The 19,264-nt window shown below is 34.4% G+C and overlaps 1 protein-coding gene and 1 non-coding gene across 2 annotated transcripts in view; both read left to right on the top strand.

Moving 5' to 3' along the window:
* The first annotated feature begins 5,154 nt into the window (after positions 1-5,154).
* TMPRSS15 (transmembrane protease, serine 15) overlaps positions 5,155-19,264 on the top strand; it is a 141,673-nt gene continuing 127,563 nt past the window's right edge. Inside the window, exons 1-3 of the mRNA XM_008055327.1 lie at positions 5,155-5,450; positions 8,226-8,356; positions 8,625-8,692. Of these exons, the coding sequence (XP_008053518.1) occupies positions 5,306-5,450; positions 8,226-8,356; positions 8,625-8,692 (344 nt within the window). The 5' untranslated portion in view covers positions 5,155-5,305. The remainder of the gene's footprint in view (positions 5,451-8,225; positions 8,357-8,624; positions 8,693-19,264) is intronic.
* Positions 15,779-15,850, top strand: TRNAG-GCC. The gene has a single exon. It is a non-coding gene; the product is annotated as a tRNA-Gly (tRNA).

Below are 19,264 nucleotides of genomic sequence, written 5' to 3'. Positions count from 1 at the left end.
ATGTTAAAATTATATAGAAAGTCAGACCACATATACTAGTCTTGGAGAAAAGCAAATATGTATTTCATAAGACTCTCAACTCCATCAAAGAAGTGTTGACTATTGCACTGGTACATTTGGACATATTTTCGAGACAAAAATTATCTGTGGAGTCTCCAAAAGCATTTTTGATAAAGAATACAGATTTCAGCTGGGCTCGGTGGCTCAGCCTGTAACCCCGCGCCTTTGGGAGACTGAGGTGAGTGGATTGCCTGAGCCCGCGGGTTCGAGACCCGCCTGGGCAGGGAGACCTCATCTCGACAATAAATCAAAAAATCAGCCGGGCATGGTAGCGCATGCCTGTAATTCCGGCTACCCGGAAGGCTGAGGCGGAAGGATCATCGGAGCCCAGCAGGTCGAGGCTGCGGTGGCTGGAGCGGCCACTGCACTCCAGTCTGGGCGACCGATTGAGACTCCAACTCAAAAAAAAAAAAAAAAAAAAATACAGATTTCCTCATTTTCTATTAGTTTTTTTTTTATTTGATCTCCTAAGATATTTATCTGATAACGATACAGTAACAGCAAATAGTTTAAAGGTGAAAGCTCTTTGAGTTTTCTCACGTTGTGTTGAACAGTGAACAAAATTTTACGTAAATGCCCATGGCCTTAATCTTTAGAGACTCTCTGCACTTACTACTGTTACTTTGTACAGAGTATAAAACCACCTATCTATTGAGCAAATGAACTAATTAGGTTGTGCACCATGGTCTTTAATCTTCTGGTCTAATGCCTCGATAATAAGAGCTTACCAGACTCTTCATTTTCTTAGCTCTCCTATTCTTATGCTTTTATTCACTCTAGGCAAAATAATTATAAATCTCACTTTAGGAGTCTTCAAAACACCAGCATTGGCTCTATTTGGTCCACATCCCACTATCCTCAAGCTTCTGCAAGCTTTACTCTTCACCTAACAAGAACATGTCATTCTCATCACTGAAATGGTACACGCCATTTTTATTTATTTATTGAAATCTTCATTAAAAGGGCTAGTGATCACCTACTCAGAACTGTGTATTCTCTTCATTCATTCTCCCCAAAAATTACCCTTATTTGTTTCTACTTCAAATACAGCATTTTAGCTTATGTAGTTAAATATTTTAAGTACATGTTTAAAATAAGTATTTATTCTCCTATAGACATTCAATGACGGCTTAAGGGGTCTTTTCTGAGAAATGTACACTTTATTTCTCAAAATGGAAAGTTCTGTGCATAAAAGTTCTTAAAATGTTAGTATTATTTTTAAAAGATCAAAATTATTAATGCCACAGGGGCTACAATCATATGCATCCACTTCAGTTTTTGTATACACAGAGAAAAATGCGAATATTATTAACTCACATGTCCTAATTGTCTAGTTCTGTTAAGTTAACACGGATCATTAACTTTTTTCAAAATAAGAAGATTAACACAATACAAACACCCTTTAGTGTTCTACCATACACTATCCACCTCCTTTTCTATTTACAAGTAACCATCATATTGAATTTTCTATGTATCATCTCCATGAATGCTTTCATCACACTGAACTGCAACACTAAATAGTGTAACACTGCATATATCTTTCTAAACTTAGTTCTTTGCTTACAATTTTTAAAAGTCATTTCCGATAGTACATATAACTCTAGTTCATGCACTTTTAAATTATGTATAATATTTGTTATATAAAAACATTACAATTCACTTTTTCATTTCTTTTTATCATGAACACTCAAGTTTTCCCTATATTTTGTGGGGTTTCAAATAGTATTATAATGAATACGCTCTCATTGTCTGCGTGTGCTATGATCTCTGGGGTGTTTAGTCAAAGGAGAATTTTAGGGTCAAATGGTATGAATTTAATTTGATGAAATATTTCCAAATTGCTATTCAAGACGATTATTTGAATCTTCACTAAGACTTTTAATTTTTGCTAGTATGTTTGAGGATGATAATATCCCATTTGTTATTTTAATTGTTATTCTCTAATTACTACTAAAGTTGAGTACCTATAGACATTTGTGTGCTCTTTTATTTCTTTATTATTTAGTCTTGGGGGTATTTTTTTTTGTTAATAACCTGCTATTTGCCGTTTGCTCTTCAGTAGAAAGTTTCTATGAATTCTGGAGAAGAAGTGTTTTTCATTTGTAAGCTATAGCAGACGTTGTATGGATCCTACACCCACAGGCTCTCTCATTTGTCTCTGCACACTGAAGTCAGCTCCCCCTGAATGTTCTACCCACACAGAGAAAGCTCTAAGTGCCAGAGACAGAAAGCCCTGCACGCTACCCTTGACCAATGAGCACCACTCCTTGGTGAATAAAAATTCCTGCTTCCTTGTTCCTTAATTGGAACAACGCTGATGCCTGTTACTACTCTCTTACACAGGGACTATGCCCAGATGCCTACGGTGAAATCGGACTTGATCACACCCACTCTTCATTGGCTTTCTCCCCACACCCATTTTCCTTTCTCAACTGCTCACGTGGAGTTTCCTTGGATTACCTCCCAAGTACATTCAAGTAATTTACATGAAAATATTTGCCTCAGTTCAGTTCCATTGTCGCCAAACTAAAACATAAATGACAATAAAAGAAAAAAATTTAGACTGTAGCTTAGGTTTTGACTTTTTAAAAATATCTTTTGTTATTTAAAAAAAAAAAAAAAAAGGCAGTGTTCGTATTGGCTGAATTTATCAAGGATCTTCTTCCTGGTTTGTTCTTTTATTTTTGAATCACTTTTTAAAATCTCCTTCAATACTTTATCGTCATAAAGACATTCTTCTATATTTTCTTCTAATTTGTTTCTGTGTTTTTCATGTATAATTAATCCACCTGGAATTTATGTTTCTTCATTGTGTGAAAGAAGGTTTCAATTTTGTTAATCTGAAGATTAAGAACTTTTGCCCAGTACTATGTGTTGAATAGTCATCTTTTCCTAACCTAGTATTAGCAACACTCTGTGTTTGATGTAGGAAGCATCCATGTGTGAGTCAAGTTCTTTTTTTATTTTTTATTTTTGAGTTGGAGTCTCACTCTGTCGCCCACTCCCGGCCACCGCAGCCTCAACCTGCTGGAATCTGGTGATCCTTCCGCCTCAGCCTTCCAAGTAGCTGGAACTACAGGCATGCGCTACCTCGCCCAGCTGATATATATATATATTTTTTGATTTATTGTAGAGATGAGGTCTTGCTGCCCAGGCAGTTCTCGAACCCTCGGGTTAAGGCAATCCACTCACCTCAGCCTCCCAAAGGCGCGGGATTACGGGCTGAGCAACCAAGCCCGGCAAGTCAAGTTCTTTATGAGCACTTTATTCCACTGAGATATTTTGATTTTCTGGGTTGATACTATACTCCTTGTTATTATAACTTTGTTATACATTTTGTTACCTGATCGGTAAGTCCTGCTTTACTTTAACAACTTAAAATTTTTTTTCAAGATATGTGATTTATTACTTTTCACATTCACCTTTTTGTGTTATTTCAGTCTGTTCTTTATAAATTATTGCCTTAAAGAAAAACTATTTTATCACTTGTTTATTTGGTGATAGCAAATATAATTGTTCAAAACTTATTATTTGAAGATAGTTTATAATCTGAATGCTGATTTTGTTTCTGACATGAGATAAATCATTTTGGGTTTTCAATCTAATATTTTGTCTACTGTTACTCTGTGCTTGGAGCAAAACATGTGAACTCACTTTGCTATCTTCTATTTTCTTTTTATAAAGTCAAAAGAAATGTACCTTAGAGATCTTCCCAATTCAGTTTTTTGTTACTGCATCAGCCATACAAAAAACAAACAAACAAACAAACAGTAATCATGCTTTCACCTTTCCGGTTTTTCAAATTCAAGGATCAGTTTTTCCAGGTTCTACTTTTATCAGAGGGTCTGACCCATTATTATAACTATGCCCTAGAATATAAATAAAATAAACATCTCCCAATTCCACAAGCTCCGTCTCCCATCTTATATATATTTTAGAGTATTGAGCAATAAATATTAATTCAATTAAATAAAAATAAGGATATTTTACACAGCACACATTTATTTATAATTCTACATTTTTATCTGCAAGAATTTGAGTGCAACACGCAATTCTCTTCTTCTAATCGTAAAGAAGAAGAATGAGTATTGCTCATCTCAGCCTGTCATGCGATGCCACAATTTCAGTGTGTTGAGGGTTTTTGGTCTAAGACCTTACCTCTGGCCAGTTTCATCAACCAGAGCAAAAGGCAAATTCGTTTAGTTCAGAATAAATTTGGTTTTATCTTGTATTTGTTTTTCGGTTGTATAAATCTTATACTCGTCATTATTAAAGTTGCAGAATGCCCAGTAAAACTCTGTACTTTATCAACAAACTGCTTTGATTTCCTCATAAAGCATAGGTCTATAATTATGAGTATGATTATGTTAACCAGTTCTCTTATTATAACTGGTATATCTAAAGAGATAAAGTCCAGGACAAGTGAGCAATATCTTCCCCACCCAGAATATTTTCTTAAAGAGAAACTAATGCTTTATTCCTCTTATGACACTACTCCCATTCATGATATCCACACAAGGCCATAAAGAATAGCCATATGATGTCTTGTTTAAGTGGATTTTCCTTTAAGTTAAATCAGTACTGCTTTATATTGCATAACTTCACATGGGTGACATAAAAGAGTATACAAAACCTTTGATCATTTCAGTAAGAAGTTTATATATACATATATACAGAAAGTTATATTTAGAGAGAGATAGAGAGGACATATATGTTAGACTTTGTATCCATCTTTGCATGAAGTTATTTTTCACACGTCTATACCCACATACAACAAGAGAAATGCCTTAATAATGATCTGCGTCAGAAGGTAGAAGGTTGATCTGTTAAGAACTCTTTCTGTGAGTATCAAGTCATGTGCCTAATGACCAATTTGTCTGTCATTAATTTCATATTTTCCTAATAGTTCCCCAAATGATAAAGTGTCATTTTTGTTTACAACATAACTTTAATTTCATCCACCTCGGCAAATAACCTGTTCAGGTAATTAACATTTACAACTCTAGGCATCTTTACTTACTCAAATCTTCTTAAAGATTAACTGCCCTTTTAACAATACTTAATATATAGAGACATACCATTGCCAAAGGACGTACACAACTCATTTACACTGACTAATAGGAGTGTAGACAGACTCCTGTTGCTTTACAAATATTGCTTTAAAATTGACAGATTTTCCTCTTCAGTTGGCCAATATTTATATTATTTTACAGTTCTTTAGTTAGTAAACCTTCAAAAACCAAAAATGGGGTCAAAAAGAAGTGTTTCCTCAAGGCACCATTCTCTCAGCTACTATGAGATCATGTTTTCAGCCCTGTTTGCCATGTTGGTGGTGCTCTGTGCCGGATTAATTGCAGTGTCCTGGTTGGCAATCAAGGAAGCGGGACGAGGTAAGTCACATGGAGTTGGCTCCTGAAAGTGCTCTCAGTTGAATGTACAATGTACACACTTCAGTAACAGTTATACTGTCAGTATATTTTATTCATAGCTGTGGATTTATGACAAGATTCTTATGTTGCATTCAGCTGCTTCTCTAGTTCATTTCATGGAATGTTACAAAATTAGTTTGTATGTAATTTGAAACTTAATCCAGAATTCAAGCATAAGACTATGCTTTCCTTAAACTAAATAATATTAAATATGTTTCTTAGTTTTAACATATAACCAAGAAGGTTTCATGTCCCCTGGGTAATCTAATATAATTTAAATCATAAACATATTATAACATTGTTGTCTATACTAATAGATAAATATGCAAAGCTGACAAAAATTGTTATTTATTTCTACAAAATGTTATCTTCATCTCTTATTAGGCTAACAATATTAATTGCAATAATATGAAATTACTTGAATGTAAATGTCAACTTATAAAGACCTCAAGCTATGTGAGTAGCAACTTTTGGCAGAAAAAAAATAAGAAACGATAACTCCTATTTAGAGTTTTGTACCAGTAGCTTTTAGAAGACTTTCAAATGTATTGTCTTGCTACAACAAACTATGAATGTTTATTGTATTCTCATTTTAAGGTGAGGAATCGGATAATTTGTCTTGCTTAGGTTTGCATTATTAGTAGGTAGCAGAAGTAAGATCCCAAACTAGACAATTCAAGTCAAGCACTTCTGATCATATTTACCACTTATCCATTTATAGGGTAAATAAAAAGAAATTGAAAGCATAGCAATAATCTAAGTATTGCGTTTATTTTTTCTCAGAAAATATTTGCATTTTTAAAGTAATGAATTATATATGGCCATATAAATTATTTCTGAAAATTCCCAGGGCAAGATCCTTTACCTGTGAGTGGTTTTTAGTTTCACTAAGAAAATTCTCAGTTTTTAAGTTGGTATTTTCTCTAGTAAATAAATTTCAATTAGAATGTGATAAACTTGATTTATAATTTTATAAAATAATGTTAGTGTAATCCCTGGTCTATTTAAATACTGTAGCTATGTACAAGGAGTGTAAAAATCTTTTTTAAAAGAACACTTGTGGATAGTTTTGTTGCTTATATGAACTACTAAGAATTTATACAAAATCACTCAGACTTTTAGAAAAGTGTTTGTTTTTCATCTTGTTTAAATACTGTGAATAACTTCAAAGAGGAATACACAGAATCTTTTGGAATCATTGATGCTCAATAAGGATACAAAGTTATCCTATAAGTAAAATGGAAATTAAATGTTTATATACATTAATACAATTTAAGGGAACAATGAAATATAAAAAGGAATTCTAGTTAAAACTATTCTGGACTACTAGATGGCATAAAACCTACTACTTTTAATATAGTTTAAAAAAAATTTTTTTTTTTAGAAATCAACTGAGCTATACACTTTATTCAAATTTCACCAGTTTTTTGTTTGTTTCTTTGTTTTGTTTTGTTTTTACTAGTAGCATTTACCCGTTCAGGATTCAATGGCAATTCCAATGAAGGACTTAGTTTTTATGATTTCTTAGAAGCTCCTTTAATCTCTGATAGTTCCTTAATCTTTCCTTGTCTTCAACATTTAAACATGAAAATCTCAATTTAATTTTGAGTATCGTCATAACAAACAAAAACTTTAAATAATAATATGTAATGTCAATTTTACAGTGATAAGTGTTTAGATTATATTCAAGTTCTCTGATGAAAAAATTATTTTTAATAATGCTCTGGACTGGAAAGTTTTGTGTCAATGTATGATAGGTCCTGGGTTTTGGAGTCAGTCATTTTTATGTCCAAATTTCAGATATCTCACTTAAGACCTTGACTACCTTGAGAAATTTTCTTAGTCATTCTAAGCCCTAATTTTCCCATGACAGAAAAGAAGAAATAACATCTTATCATACCAGGTCATTGTGAGAATCATGTATCATTATTATTATATTCACTAATGATTTCACCATTGTGTTAGTTTCAGTTAAAGCAATTCATTTTAAATATAAATATGTATCAAATAAAATATGCTGAGAAAGGAATTATACAAGACTTAATTGCACATCTTGTTGCCCATGTTTATATTCAATTTGTTAACCATTTTTGACATTTTTTTCCTATTAAGATAATATATTTTCTATAGCATTCTTAATAACATCTTAAATAAGGACAGCCACCATTCTAATGGCAAAAGGTCATGCATACCATTTTTATAATTATTAGAATAAGACAAGTAGCTTCAAAGCTATGTTTCAAAGTAACCTAAACACTGAAATCTTCACAGCAATCCACATGGTGAAAACCAGTGGTGTCCATGGATGCTAGGTGTTCATGAAGTATTTGAAAGCAACTACAAACTTTGAATGGTTCACTTCTCACCATGTTTCCCTGAATGAGTTTTTATAATTGGTAGAAGTTGATCAGTCCATGTATCTTCCAACAGGAATCTCAATAATAATAATGATTTTTTACAAAAAAACCCCACAACAACTCAGAAGCTTAGAGTGTGGGTGATACTTCAAAGAAAAGAAAAAAAGATAGAATGGAAAACAGTTTGATATCTAAGTTTTAAACCAATCAGATAGCTTTAAAAAAAAGGAAAGCTGATTTTAAGCATAAAGACTCCATTGAAAAGGTGAGAACCACAGGGCCAACACATTAAGAACTTAACTTCTATGTCTTAACAGAATGTTCCTCTTCTGTTCAAAACCCACACTTTCAGTGTGTTATTTCTCATTTATATACCTAGATGCGGCACTTGGACAAAGTCATGAAGCCAGAGGGAAATTTAAAATAACATCTGGAGCAACATATAATCCTAATTTGCAAGACAAACTCTCAGTGGATTTCAAAGTTCTTGCTTTTGACCTTCAGCAAATGGTAGGAGACTCTCCCTTCAGCTGGTTTAAAATTTCATAACATAGTTTTTATTAACTATTTACCAAAAGATATATAGATCCCATTTCTCACTGTGAAAAAGACGAGTAAATAAATGTAATAGTCCCAAGATAATTAAATGTATCAACCCTATTACCACCGAGAAAATTGTTCCAGTTCTAAACAAAATACAAATATCACTTTGTATACATTTCTGAACAAAAGTTAAAATTTTTAATGTAGTACATTTTTCAACCTTTTCTGATTTTAGATAGATGAAATCTTTCAATCAAGTAATCTGAAGAATGAATACAAAAACTCAAGAGTTTTACAATTTGAGTGAGTACAGCTCAAAAATTTACAGCGATGGACATCACAGAATCACACATTTGTGGTCTTTTTGTAATGTTTGTAAAATAGCACCACCACATATAGAAAAATAGGGATATTTAAATTTTCAACATTTTTGTGAGGATTGAGAAAAGTGTCACAGCATAAACTTTCATTTCAGTAGCAAATAATAATAACAATCGCTTCTGATAATTGATCTTGTGTTAATATGCTTCTTGCTTCTAACACTAAAATCTTGTAGAGATGAATGAGGAGACAGGCTGAATGCTTGCAGGTGCAGATATAGCGTTTGATTTGCTACACATATTTGGAATAAGTATGTTAATTGTTAATCAAATAATATGGTGTGATCCAGTTTCATTTATATTAAATCATGAGAAAGAGACTTATTCATTGCCATAAACAGGGAGCATAAGCCTGTGCTTCTAGTAAAGTAAGAGTTCAACAAATTAATGAATCTTAGATGAATAGGGTAATGATATAATTTCACTATGGATACTTTAATCCAGAATAAATATATGTATTAATTGTTGTAAGAGCACTTAACATGAGATCCACCTCTTTAACAACTGGTTTCAAATTTCTCACAAAGAAAATTTATCTTTCTGTTGTTGCTGCTTTTATGTCCATGGGAAAGAATACAGGGCTTACTAATCTACCATCTTTCTGACATTACCTTGAATCTAAAGTTTTCTAAACTACAAACTTCCAAAGTGCTTTTGGACTAGACATGCAAATTAGCAGGAAACTTTGGAAAGAAAATTGTAATCTCAGCTTGAATTTATAAAATTAAATAAAAGGGAGAAAAGGCAAAGAGAATATTCTGCTAAAACTAGGAAGAAAGAAATAAAAACTGACCAAGACCTGGTGTATCTGCAAGAGAGAAGTGAGCAAAGCCTTCAAAATAATTCAGAATAAAAAAGCATAGGGTTGGGCGCAGTGGCTCAAGCCTGTAATTGCAGCAATTTGGGAAGCCAAGGCGAGAGGCCTGCCTGAGCTCAGGGGTTTGAGACCAGCCTGGGCAATTTGGTGAAACCTCGTCTCTACAATAAATCAAAAAATAAGCTGGGTGTGGTAGCATGCGCCTGTATTTCCAGCTACTTGGAAGGCTGAAGCAGAAGGATCACCTGAGTTCAGCAGGTCGAAGATGCAGTGGCCATAAGTGTGCTCCTGCACTCCAGCCTGGATGACAGAGTAAAAAAAAAAGGCATAGAAAGAAAGACAATATCGCTGAAACTTGAAAAAAATGTAAATACTATGACATAAGCTGTCTAAAAGAAAACTCACTGATTGAGCCTCTGTTTCGCACCAAGCATTTTGTAATTTAAGTAAAATGTATTATCTAAATTATTCCTCACAAAATGACTAAGAGGGAGATGTAATTATTCTAATTTGTACATATAACTCTAAAGTTTGGTAATATTAAGTGCCTTGCATCAAATCACACAGCTAGTAAGTGTTGGTGAATGTGTTTGAGCCCAATTTTGTTTTTCTTCTGATTCAGCATATATCCTCCTCCAATATCAGGAGGTTGGAGTGGCAGAAACCAAAGAATACAGCAACTTGTAGGAAGAATGGGTATCCTTTTTATCTTAAAGTAGAAGGGTGCACTCAAGATGCAATGCAAAAGTAAGCTTACCTCTTCCTTCATAAATATGAAGAGAAACAACACTTCTGGGACAGGAGGGAGACCAAACAAGGAAAACCAAGACAAGCATGGAGAAGCCTGACCTAGGCCAGTTAAATACCTGAGTAAGCTAGACTGATGGCGATAGTCTTTGGTCACAAATGTCAATCTTACATACTCCTTCACCATGAAAATAAATAAGTGCCAGTTTTTAAGCAGTTGGTGCCCTGCAGTTGAAGATAGTTCTCACAGTCGAGGGACAATGGACAATGAGAAAGCTCCATGCCCAGTTTCAAATGAGAACACAATACACAAGCCGCTGAGCAGACAACAGTGGCCTCCATATCTTCATGACATTACTACCTATAATATTTGAATATTTATTAACTTTACTTTTACTCATGTATTATTTATTATATACTAAATCTTAAACATTACATATTTTTCTTGCTCATGTAACTTTCAGACTAGTAGAAATTACTACAATTTCCTTGTCTACATTGTGCAATGATGTTTTAGATTTATGTTTTCAATTAGATGAATAATCAGGCCTTATAAAAATGTTCCAAAGTTTCCACATCTCTTATATCTTCCCTTTAAAAAAAATTAAAGTATTTTTGAAAAACTTAACCTGTTTTAGCCCTATTTTAGAAAGAAAAATGGCAAATCTATATAGGCTGATGGTGTTCTGGTATGCTCATTTGTTTAGTACCATTAGCAAACTAATCAACATTAATCACAATATCACTGAGTACCTGTCAATTTGTTCTTCTAGGTATTACTACCATGTACTTTTGTACATTACCTAATCTATTCCCCACTGGAGATTTGTGAGTTTTTGGATTACCAATCTGTGGTAAATTATCCATCAGTGGTAAATTATCTGTGGTTCAGAGAGGCTGGGTAACTTTTCTAATGTCATGCTGCTAATACTAACATCTATCTGTCTAAAACAATCATGCTGTTTCTCTACAACTTATTTTCATATTACTCAAGACAGAACAATGAAAGCAAAGCCTAAAGAGTCAAATGTTCAGAAATTGTAGGATTGACTTTCAGTTTACGTTTCCTAGTGACTACTTTCTCCCTCTGGACATACTTTTGTGTTGATATCCTAAACTGCCTGATACCTTTTTGCATACGTTCCATGCTTTCACCTTTACTTTTCTTGTTTTCCACAATCATTTTTAACCTTGTGCAGAATTAAACATTTATTGATAATCTGTACTCAAACTAGGGTGCAAAGCACTTTATGTTACGATCTTTTTTTCACCCTTAAATTTTCTCCTTTTCAGTGGTTATGCATGTGTTATTCTCTTCTGAGTCAACAATGCCAGTTGCTGGAGCTAGCATATAGAAAAATGATAAATCAGAGTGTAATGAGTTAAATGAATTAATAAGTAAATTTGAAAGAATCCATTATTAGATTTGAAGGTGGAACGGTTAATTCAGAAGTCTGGCATTTAGATTGTGATACTGTTTGAATGTGCTAGGAACTGAATGTTTTTTTCATAATGACTCCATTGTTATTTTAACAAAAACTAGAGACAAGTTGAACATGAAGTGTTGAGGATGAGGTAGAGAATTTACAGAACCTCTACTGTATATTGTTCATAGACACATTAAAAATATGGTGTGTGTGTGTTTGTGTGTGTGTGTGTGAAATGCCATAGATGAAGATCTAAGTATCCCTTTTGTTAGAATGAAAATTATCATTATTTATTTCTTCTTTTATTTTCTCCTGAAAATGACACATTGGGGTCACGTTTGCTGCATGGGAGGCTTTTTTAAAAATCACCTTAACTTTAAATGTGATATGATGTGGTAGAAATTAAGTTACCTTGTACTTTCTATAATCTCCAGAAAGCAGCATTTTTCTTATCTTCCCAAAATGCTCTTCAGCTGAGGTTTCATATTCCTAAAATTCTATGACAGATACCACATGCTTTGAAATAGAACATGAAATGCATAGTTCAAACCATCTTATAGTGGAATAAAAGTGAAGACAAAAATATATGACACTTTTCTGTACTTTGCACAAAGAGAGAGCAAAACCACCACAAGACAAGTACTTTTAAAAATAGGCAAAATATATTTTTAAATGGCACTGGAAAACTGAAGCAAATATTTTTGTCCTTTCAACATAGAGTTAAATAAATGTTCATATAGTCACCCCTCATTCCTCATTTACTTATTCAACAGACATATACAAAGCTTACTTGGAATGAGTCAATTAATTGGTTCCGAGAATACATATAATAGGAGAAAGTTTGTTATTAAGAAGCTCACTCAACCACCATCATTAAGACATTTTCTCTAGTGTTGATATATTTAGCGCTGTTTTTCTCTCTATCTTTTTTTTGATAGGCTATTTGTTTTTTAATTGCCCACCTACAGAGCATCTCAGAGTTAATTGACTAATATATAACAGTCATTAATAACAAGTTAGGCTATGAAGAAACTGTGAAGGTGAAGACTAGATATCACTGCTATGAGGGATTTAAAATATTGTTGGGGAGATATAACAGAATCAAGAAATTTTAACTAATATTATTAGGCAGTACATGACAAACTGTGTACACAGTTTGTGTGTAGTGCAAGAAAAAGAAAGATTTGAAATGATGTAGGTTAGCCTTTGCTTTATTGCTTTGGGCTAGAATGTTCACAGTCTGAGAAGGAAGTTCATTCTAGTTCAACCAAAGAAAGAGACTCATATGCATGAATTAGTTTATATAATGTATCTGACACAAATTAGGAATCTATTTTCAATATTGCTATGGTCATCTCGCAAACAGCCTACAAAATATTCATGGTTATTACCAGGTTTTATTTATTGGCTTTATTACTCTCAGCCAAGACTTATTTCTTTGGCTCTCACCCACTGATCCTGGTTACAGTTTAGAGGGCAAATGTCTCTCCAGCTTCACATCTCAGTCTTTCAAATACGTAAAGACTGTTTCTAGTTGTCACTACCTAAATGCATTTTGTGCTCCAAGGTTCTGTCTCACAAACACACTGTGGGCTTCTGTTTCTCCTCTCACATTCCCCAAAGGCTTCTGTACCAACCCAATTGCATTGTCTGCACACCCTCATTATTTGCACACTTTCTCACTTTCGTATACTTTTTTATTACTTGTATTCTCATTCTTTCCCTTACTAGAGCATTCATCCTTACATTCCATTCTTACAATCCATTAAGAACCAGCCCGTGTCACCTTCCCAGGGACACTCAGTGGACACTCGGGACTAGGTTAGAAGCCGCTCCCCCCCTTAGCACCTTACACCTACATGTAAAGTGCAATCCTTACACTTAAACGTCTTTATCTATTTACCTGTCTCCTTACTAGACTAGGAGCATCCTCAGGCAGAGAATGAATCTTTGGTATCCGTATTTTTAAATCCTAACTAATGCCTGCTTCACAGTATGTACTCTATAAAGTCCTAGCCAATGATAGAAAAATTTGTTTACCATACATCATTAATATATTAAATGTTATGTTTGATGTTAGCATATTTTCTTTTAATACTCTTCATATGTATATGTTTTATATATACACTCTTATAATGGCTTTAACTTCCTTTTAGAATAGAAATTTAATGTAAATATTTTAAAATAGTTAATGTATTAAAAAGCCTCTTGACTAAAAGGGTATGTCATGGAAAGTTTTGTGAAAATTGTGGGACATAGTCTGAAAAGCACAGATAGGTACCACCTGAGAACAGAAGGAAATGAAAGTCATTTTTGGCAAAGAAAGAATTAATATAGTTGAGGATATAATGCGGCTGGTCTTGAGTTTCACTGGGAAGATGTTAAGACATCACAAATGTGCTGATTACAAATCTAGGAGTCTGACTTTGAACTTGTACCAAATGAAAGCCACAAAGGACTGATAGGTCACGGAAGAAACATAATGAGCTTGACTTTTTAGAAAGGTTAATCTCATATATCAGACCAAGAACAATCAAATCAAATAGCCTAGGGACAGAGATAATTGGTATATGGTCATTGCAAGAGTCCTGACATTGGTAAAATAATTCTTAGTTCTTAAAGACCAAATAGAGGTAGCAAGGTCAAATCAGAAGTAAAATCATCATGCTCAGAAAAACAATGACACAAGGTCAAATTCAAATGAAGTTTATTTAATGTTCAGGGGGACATTCAGAACATTGCCATTACCTCCTGAAACAAAACTAATCCTATATATTGAAGACACAAGGAATAAAAAGGGAAAGCTGAATCTTTTTATACAAAACAAGGAGTTTAATTTTGTCTTGCTCTCTTCTTATCTATCTATAATTAAGATTCATTATTCCATTTCATCTTACTGAATCTTAATCCAAATAGCTGCTTCTATACCCATCTGCTATTTTCATTTCTACCTACAATACAGAACTTTTTCTTCTTTTTCCAGAGCTTATTATCTCTAATAGTTTATTTCATTGATCCAATATCAGCACTGAAAGGACATACGTGTATCCTCAGGAAAGGTTAATTACTTTTGTCCAATTCAAAGTGTTATTTTTTTAAAAATTTAAAGATGTGGGATAAAATTCAGGGTTAGATATACAAGTGGTCATCATACAGGTAAAGTTTGTGCCTCCCTTTGGGCCCCGCTTTGTCTGGTTTGAGATCAGCTATGCTTTTTGATGTTGTGCCCAACCCTCCACACCCACCCCGGCAGTATCTTTCTACTGCCCATCCCTTTCTTATAGTATTATGGTAAATGTTCAGGATCCACTTATGAGTGAGAACATGTGATACTTTGTTCTTTCTTTCTGAGATAGATCACTGAGTATGATAGACTCTAAATTCATTCAAGTTGCTGCAAAGTCCATATGTTTTTCCTTTTTTATGACTGCGTAATATTCCATTGTGTATATGTACCACATTTTTTTTTATCCAGTCCATTTTTGATGGGCAGCATGACTGGTTCTATATTTTTGCTATTGCGAATAGTGCTTCAATACACATGTGTGTGCAGGTATCTTTTTTGTAGAATGATTTGAGTTCCTCTGGGTATATTCCCAGTAGGGGGATTGCTGGGTAATGTGGAAGGTCCATGTCTAGTTCTTTTAGAAACCGCCACACTGTTTCCAAAGAGGTTGCACTAGTTTGCATTCCTACCAGCAGTGTAGAAAAAAGTCGTCCTTTTTCTCCATATCTTCGCCAGTATCTGTTGTTGTTTGTTTTATTAGTGATGGCCATTTTTACAGGAGTTAGGTGGTATCTCAATGTGGTTTTGATTTGCATTTATCTGATGATTAATGAGGCTGAGCACTTTTTCATGTGCCTGTTGGCTGCCTGTATATCTTCTTTTGAGAAGTGTCTAATCATGTCTTTTACCCATTTTTTAATGGGATTGTTTGTTTTGTTTCTTTCCGCACATTTGAGTTTCTTGTAGATCCTGGATATTAGGTTTTTGTCAGATATAAAATTGGCAAATAAGGCATTGGTGGTTCAATGGTAGAATTCTCCCCTGCCACACGGGAGGCCCTGGGTTCGATTCCCGGCCAATGCGTGGGTTACGCTTGCCGGGCTGGGTGGCTCAGCCTGTAATCCCGTGCCTTTGGGAGGCCGAGGTGAGTGGATTGCCTGAGCCTGCGGGTTTGAGACCCGCCTGAGCAGGCGAGACCTCAACTCTACAATAAATCAAAAAATCCCCCGGGCTGGTAGCACACACCTCTAGTTCTGGCTACTTGGAAGGCTGAGGCGGAAGGACCGCGGAACCCAGTAGGCTGCGGTGGCCGGGAGCAGCCACTGCACTCCAGTCTGGGCGACAGTGAGACTCCAACTCAAAACAAACAAAAAAAAAATTGGCAAATATATTTTCCCAGTCTGTGGGCTGTCTCCCCTCTCTCTTGATGGTTTTCCTTGCTTTTCAGAAGCTTTTCAGTTTGATGAGGTCCCACTTGTCTAACTTATTCAAGTTGCTATTTATAAAATATTATTTGATATTTATTTTATGAGTATAAAGTAATGCATTCAAGATTTTTTAAAATCCACTTTAAACTATTTGTCTACTTTGGAGTGAATAAAGTCAATATCTCTTTTCCTCTTTATAGAGGATTGAGTCTGGAAATTTGTAGCCAAGAATCAATTCAGATTTATTTCTGAAACGTTTTATCCTCCCTTAAGAAAAAGTATTCCGGGTGCCTGTTTCTCCTTAATGGGCTCTGCTTAGTGAAATCCATTCAAAAAGCACAGTGTCCATTGAAGAGTTTATCAGGATAGTCTTGCTAATGGAACCCTGGATGTTTACATATCTGCAAGTGAATAACTGTTATTCAGTTTACATGCTGAGTAACTTCATTTTTACTGAATTTGGAAACTTTTATAAAGATAAACTTTTATGCTTTGGCATGGGGGGCTATCAAAATCCCAGAATTTTTCTTTGATGTTTAGTAAGTAATCTTTTATTTTTCTAGAAGGTAAAATTACTGTATTTGAAACTGTTAATTATTTCAGCTGAGAAGTTATTTATTTCTGCTACCTAAGAGACCAGTATAGTGCCCAAACCTTGATAAATATTTATTATGACTCTCAAATAATGTACTTCTTAGGCGTACAGATACTTTCCCCTGGTGGTTATTGAAGTGTTACTGAAAATTGCAATGCAAAGGAATTTCATGAAAACATCTGTAAGATGAATTACAGGTTGCTACTCTGGGAGACCAAGGCGAATAGGAAAAGGAATTCAGAAGTAGGAGAGAGAGAGTAATAAGGAAATATTTAGGGTTATTTTCAGTAATCACGCATAAGTAGGCAAGCTCTACTCATTAAAAAAAAAGATGCACTCATAATTGACTCAAAATTATTTAAAAATTCTCATTTCAGCCGGGCTCGGTGGCTCAGCATGTAATCCCGCGCCTTTGGGAGGCTGAGGTGAGTGAATTGCCTGAGCCCGCGGGTTCGAGACCCGCCTGGGCAGCGAGACCTCATCTCTACAATAAATCAAAAAATCAGCCGGGTGTGGTAGCTCATGCCTGTAATCCTGGCTCCTCGGAAGGCTGAGGAGGAAGGATCGCTGGAGCCCAGCAGGTCGAGGCTGCGGTGGCCGGGAGCGGCCACTGCACTCCAGGCTGGGCTACAGAGTAAGACTCCAACTCAAAAAAAAAAAAAAACTTCTCATTTCATTAACAATGTCCACACCAATTGTAAAAATTATATCCTATCCAAAAGTCTTTCAAAATACCTATTCATTTTGTTATAAATTTTAATTAAGCACACATCACTAAAAGGATATATATGATAAAATTATAGCATTCAGAATACTAAGCTTAGTCATTAATATTTTACAAATATTTACTGCCAACTCCTGCCACTTGCTAACGTGTGTGTGTGTGTGTGTGTGTGTGTGTGTGTGTGTGTGTGTGTGTGTAGCCATTCTGCAGGATAAGCAAATAACTTTCTCTCCTTTGGGATTACTTTTATGTCACTCTGATTTGTGAAGACTGCTTTGACTCACAGAGCATTTAGCAGTTGATTCGTTTAATAAAAGACTGTTTACCCTTTGTGGCAATATGCAGTTTATTTTGCCCTTTGAGCAAAGATAAGTCACAGCATTTAGAAAAGAAAAGACTTTTGTTTACTCAGCAGCACTAAAGGTTATCAATATCATTAAGAAAAATATGAGATAAGAAACATTTTGATCTTATACACACAGGCTTTCTGTACAATAATGGAATTTATCTGCTTTTAAAAAAGAGTCAACTTTTCTACCAGAACAAGTACTTTGAAGTGAAAACAGCCATTGTTTTTGGTTTTGGTTTTTTCCCTACAGGAATAATTCTCCTTTATTTTTATAAATAAAATCATTATTAAACTACAAAAGTATCAGATTTAGCAGTCTTGTGAGGTAAAACATAAACAATTATTATTTTCTTAATTTTTACCATATCTCTTTTATCTCAACATTTACACTAAATAAGAAAATAAATTTTAAAGAAAACAATGTATGTGGAAATAGAATATGCAGCTCCTGTCCTTGCAAAGTATAAATTATTAAATATAATGTATAATTCACAACTAAGAGAAAACATCTTTTATACAAAAATGTTTTATGCCTGAGGATGAACTAATCCAGTTACCTTCAACTCAGTGAAGGAAAATTCCAGATTTATGCTTTGTTCAAAACATCTTACCTCTTTTACTCCCCAAATCAAGTAAAATAAAGGCAAGTGTCCAGTCAAATTAAAACTATACAATTACATGAAAAAAACTACAGACTTCATCAGAATTAATATTGTCTAATGTGCAACCAAGGATAAGATAAAGATGTGGGATTGAATACAGAGAAAATGAGAGATATTGTTCACTGTCATTTTATCTTGATCGTATATAATCTTGTTCATTTAGCTATTTTGGAGGGTGAATTGATTAGGGAGACATAAAAAAGAAGAAAAAGAAAGACAGGAGAAGGAGGAGGAAGAAAGGGAAGAGCAGAACAAGAAAGAGGAGGAGGAAGATGAACAGGGAAGACTATATCTGAACTGTATGGAGGAAATAAAAATATTTCCTTCCTCCCAAAAACTCCAAGTAGCTATTTTCCTCGTCTATTTCTGTAAACAGTTCTGATAACAATGCAAGATAATAAGAACCTAGACTTGCCTTTAAGGTAAATGTGCTGAAGCCTCTTTCCTGCTGACAAATAGTTCATAATAGCGGTGGCAAAAGTTGATGTTGTGGGTGGGGAGATGGGATTATATAAAAACATATTAGGGGGGCAGACACCCTAGGTTTCATTGCTAACCCTGGCACTAATAAGCTGTATAACCCTGGGGAAAGTTACCTATGTTTATTCTGAGCCTCAGTGTTCTTGCTAAAATGAAAACAGTGGCCAACATCAGGCACAAAACTAGGGTAATAATCACCCTTTTCGGGAGCTTTTGTTTAAATAAATATAGGATGAGGACTAACAGTTGTGTGCCAATTA

This window comes from Carlito syrichta, unplaced genomic scaffold (assembly GCF_000164805.1).
Source record: "Carlito syrichta isolate Samal-C Ts95f unplaced genomic scaffold, Tarsius_syrichta-2.0.1 Scaffold301823, whole genome shotgun sequence".
Classification (NCBI taxonomy): domain Eukaryota; kingdom Metazoa; phylum Chordata; class Mammalia; order Primates; family Tarsiidae; genus Carlito; species Carlito syrichta.
Note: the sequence above shows the minus strand (reverse complement) of the source record. Positions and strands in the feature narration are given on the sequence as shown.